We start from the raw sequence: 2,563 nt of genomic DNA on the forward strand, positions 1-2,563 counted from the left end.
CTAGGAGCACAACACTTAAATCTAGGAGCACAACACTTAAATCATGCAGGCTTCAATGGAAAGACCACGCCCCCTCTGTCCCGGACTAAATGCTCTAAAGGAACAGCACAGCTTTTTCGGAAGCAATCTCTCAAAGAAGAAGGGTGCAGGTATGCAGGCTGGTACCCGAACCGGTCTTTGCAGGGAGTGTTGCTGTCTTATATTTAACACAGACATCCTGCCTCAGCTATTTATCTTGATCGGGGAACGTAACCATTTCACTGCTACTATCAGTTCTGTTCCAAACAGATGACTACGGTAATGTTAAACCCTTAAACTATGCAATACAAGAATGAGAAAGAAAAAAAAATAAACCACAAGATGTTCTCATGAAAGGGGCACTCTATATATAGTAATTTGCTTTTTATTATCATCATCATGAATAGCAAAGTCCACGGTTCAGTTCTCAGGCAATGTAGAAGTGGATGTTTTATATATAGGATATCTGCATACAGTGCGATACCATGGTATTTTTTTGAACACTATGGTTTACTACTCTATTAAAAGGCAACGACACAATTAAAAACCGCACAATTACAATGACACAATCTTCAAGCAATTAAAAACAACAAATCATTGAGCCAACATGGGAGATCTGCTGAATAATCTGGCCTTTCAAGTAATGTCAAATGGAAACCCTATTTTCTCCTTCTATCGGATGATCATTAAGAAGAAAAAACAAAACTAAGCTAAACAGAAAACCACCTGCTCTGAGTGGAAGTCAGGAATCAGCCTGTGTGACTTGGGCCACTCCCCAGCGGGGTGGCCGAGGCACCATCACTCCAACACCTGCAGGAGCACCGAGGGGTCCGCTTCCACGGCCCGCAGGCCTTCGTGCAGGCTCTGGAAGGTGGCCTGCTTCCCGAAGCGCTGCCGCCAGCGGACGAAGGCCTCCACCACCTGCGACTGCACGTTGTGGGGGTGGTTGGCCTTGCAGCGGTAGATATCGGCCTGCGACAGTCCCAGAGACAGCACCACGGGCTCCCACTCGGGGCCCAGCCTCTGGGCCAGCTGGTTAAGCTGCTTGTCCGACGGGCAGCTGTTGAGGATGTGCGAGGGGATCCCAGTTATCCCGTCACCTGAGGAGGAGAAAGACAGGGAGGTGAAGCCAGCAAGCAAACACGCCAGATGGGGCAGAAGTGAGAACCGAGGGGAAAAGGACCATCGCGTCCAGATGGCAGGGCCAAGTAGCCCGGTCTGCTCCGGAGCTGCTCAGTACGACGCCACGTTTCAGGGCTCACCAAAATGCCAATTGGCATCTATAAAAATGTTTATTGCAGAAAATTTGAAAACAAGAAAATAAAAATAACTAGATATCCCACCAGAGAAAACCATTGATAACGGATTGGTCTATTTTCTTTCTTTTATATATAAAACATACATTTGGGGTTACGTTGTACACACTGCTTTGCTGTCACCCTCTTCCACTTCCATCTCTCTTACCGGTGGCCCAGCAAGTTGTTCTGGGGCATGCGAGCGTGGCTGCCGGCCCCAGTTCCTCTGGCCTGGCCCAGGGGCCACAGTGTGGGGCTGGGTCCCAGCCTGGCCATGCTCCTCCCTGCAGGAAGGGCTAGTGCTGGCGGTAAAGGCTAAACCAAACAGCTTCTCGCTCCAGATGAGCCTGAACTTGAAACATAACCAAGAAAAGGTGTCATTGCTAACAGAAGTGGGAGCCAAGAGGCCTACTGAGAAAAAATAAACCAGAGAGGCCTTGAGGTAGTGGGAAGAGAGGAGGGCGGGTTTGTCGTTAGCCACAGAGGCCACAAGAGTGGAGTTACCATCCCGGCAGAGCCCAGAAGAGGAACAGAAGGTATGTGCTGTGGAGTGGCAAGGAGAGAGAACCTGACCTTACACTTCCTAAACTAGATTCTTGTTTGCCTGAGGCCAGTCTGCTAAGAAGTATGACGTTGAGTAAGTGGTCATAAATGTGCCCAGGAGAAGCAACGAGCAGTGCCCTCAGTTCTACAGAAGAGGTCCTAACCTAGTGTGGTCAGAGAAGGCCTTTCGGGAAGGGAGGCTAAAGCTAAGCCCTGAACACAAGGAGGAAGAGCTGGTGAAGGGGGAGGAAGCGGGTGGTGCATCCTATGCAGAAGGAACCGCATGTGCAAAGTCCCAGAGGTCGGAGAACCCCCCACACCGGAGGAAGTGAAATGCATTCATGGCGGCCAAGAGCAGAGATTGAGAGGAACTCCAAACATCCAAAATGATGGTGCTGGTTATTGGTTAAGTTCAGACATTTATACACTAGCACACTGTACCACACTCCCACCCATCAGCGTCACAGGGGTTTGGGTCAACCTGCTTCATGCTCACCAGCCCACTGTTTCGATTCATGATTCAATAAAGAAGGCAAAAGCCATCCTACTAGCAGAGCTGATGTTTTCCACTGCCCATGCCTCTGTTCTCTAGGCAGTCGCCAATACCTCAAGGAATGAGACGCAAAAATATTGTCAAGGACTCTTTCTGGTGTTTGTCAATACTGTACTTAAAAAAAAATGACTAAGAAGCAATTAGGATAATGATG

The 2,563-nt window shown here is 48.8% G+C and overlaps 1 protein-coding gene across 1 annotated transcript in view; it reads right to left on the bottom strand.

Annotated features, from left to right (window-relative positions):
• Positions 1-615: 615 nt before the first annotated feature.
• Positions 616-2,563, bottom strand: part of CRADD (CASP2 and RIPK1 domain containing adaptor with death domain) — a 153,027-nt gene continuing 151,079 nt past the window's right edge. Inside the window, exon 3 of the mRNA XM_012664057.1 lies at positions 616-1,118. Within this exon, the coding sequence (XP_012519511.1) occupies positions 817-1,118 (302 nt within the window). The 3' untranslated portion in view covers positions 616-816. The remainder of the gene's footprint in view (positions 1,119-2,563) is intronic.

Source organism: Propithecus coquereli, unplaced genomic scaffold, assembly GCF_000956105.1.
Source record: "Propithecus coquereli isolate 6110/MARCELLA unplaced genomic scaffold, Pcoq_1.0 Scaffold85, whole genome shotgun sequence".
NCBI lineage: Eukaryota > Metazoa > Chordata > Mammalia > Primates > Indriidae > Propithecus > Propithecus coquereli.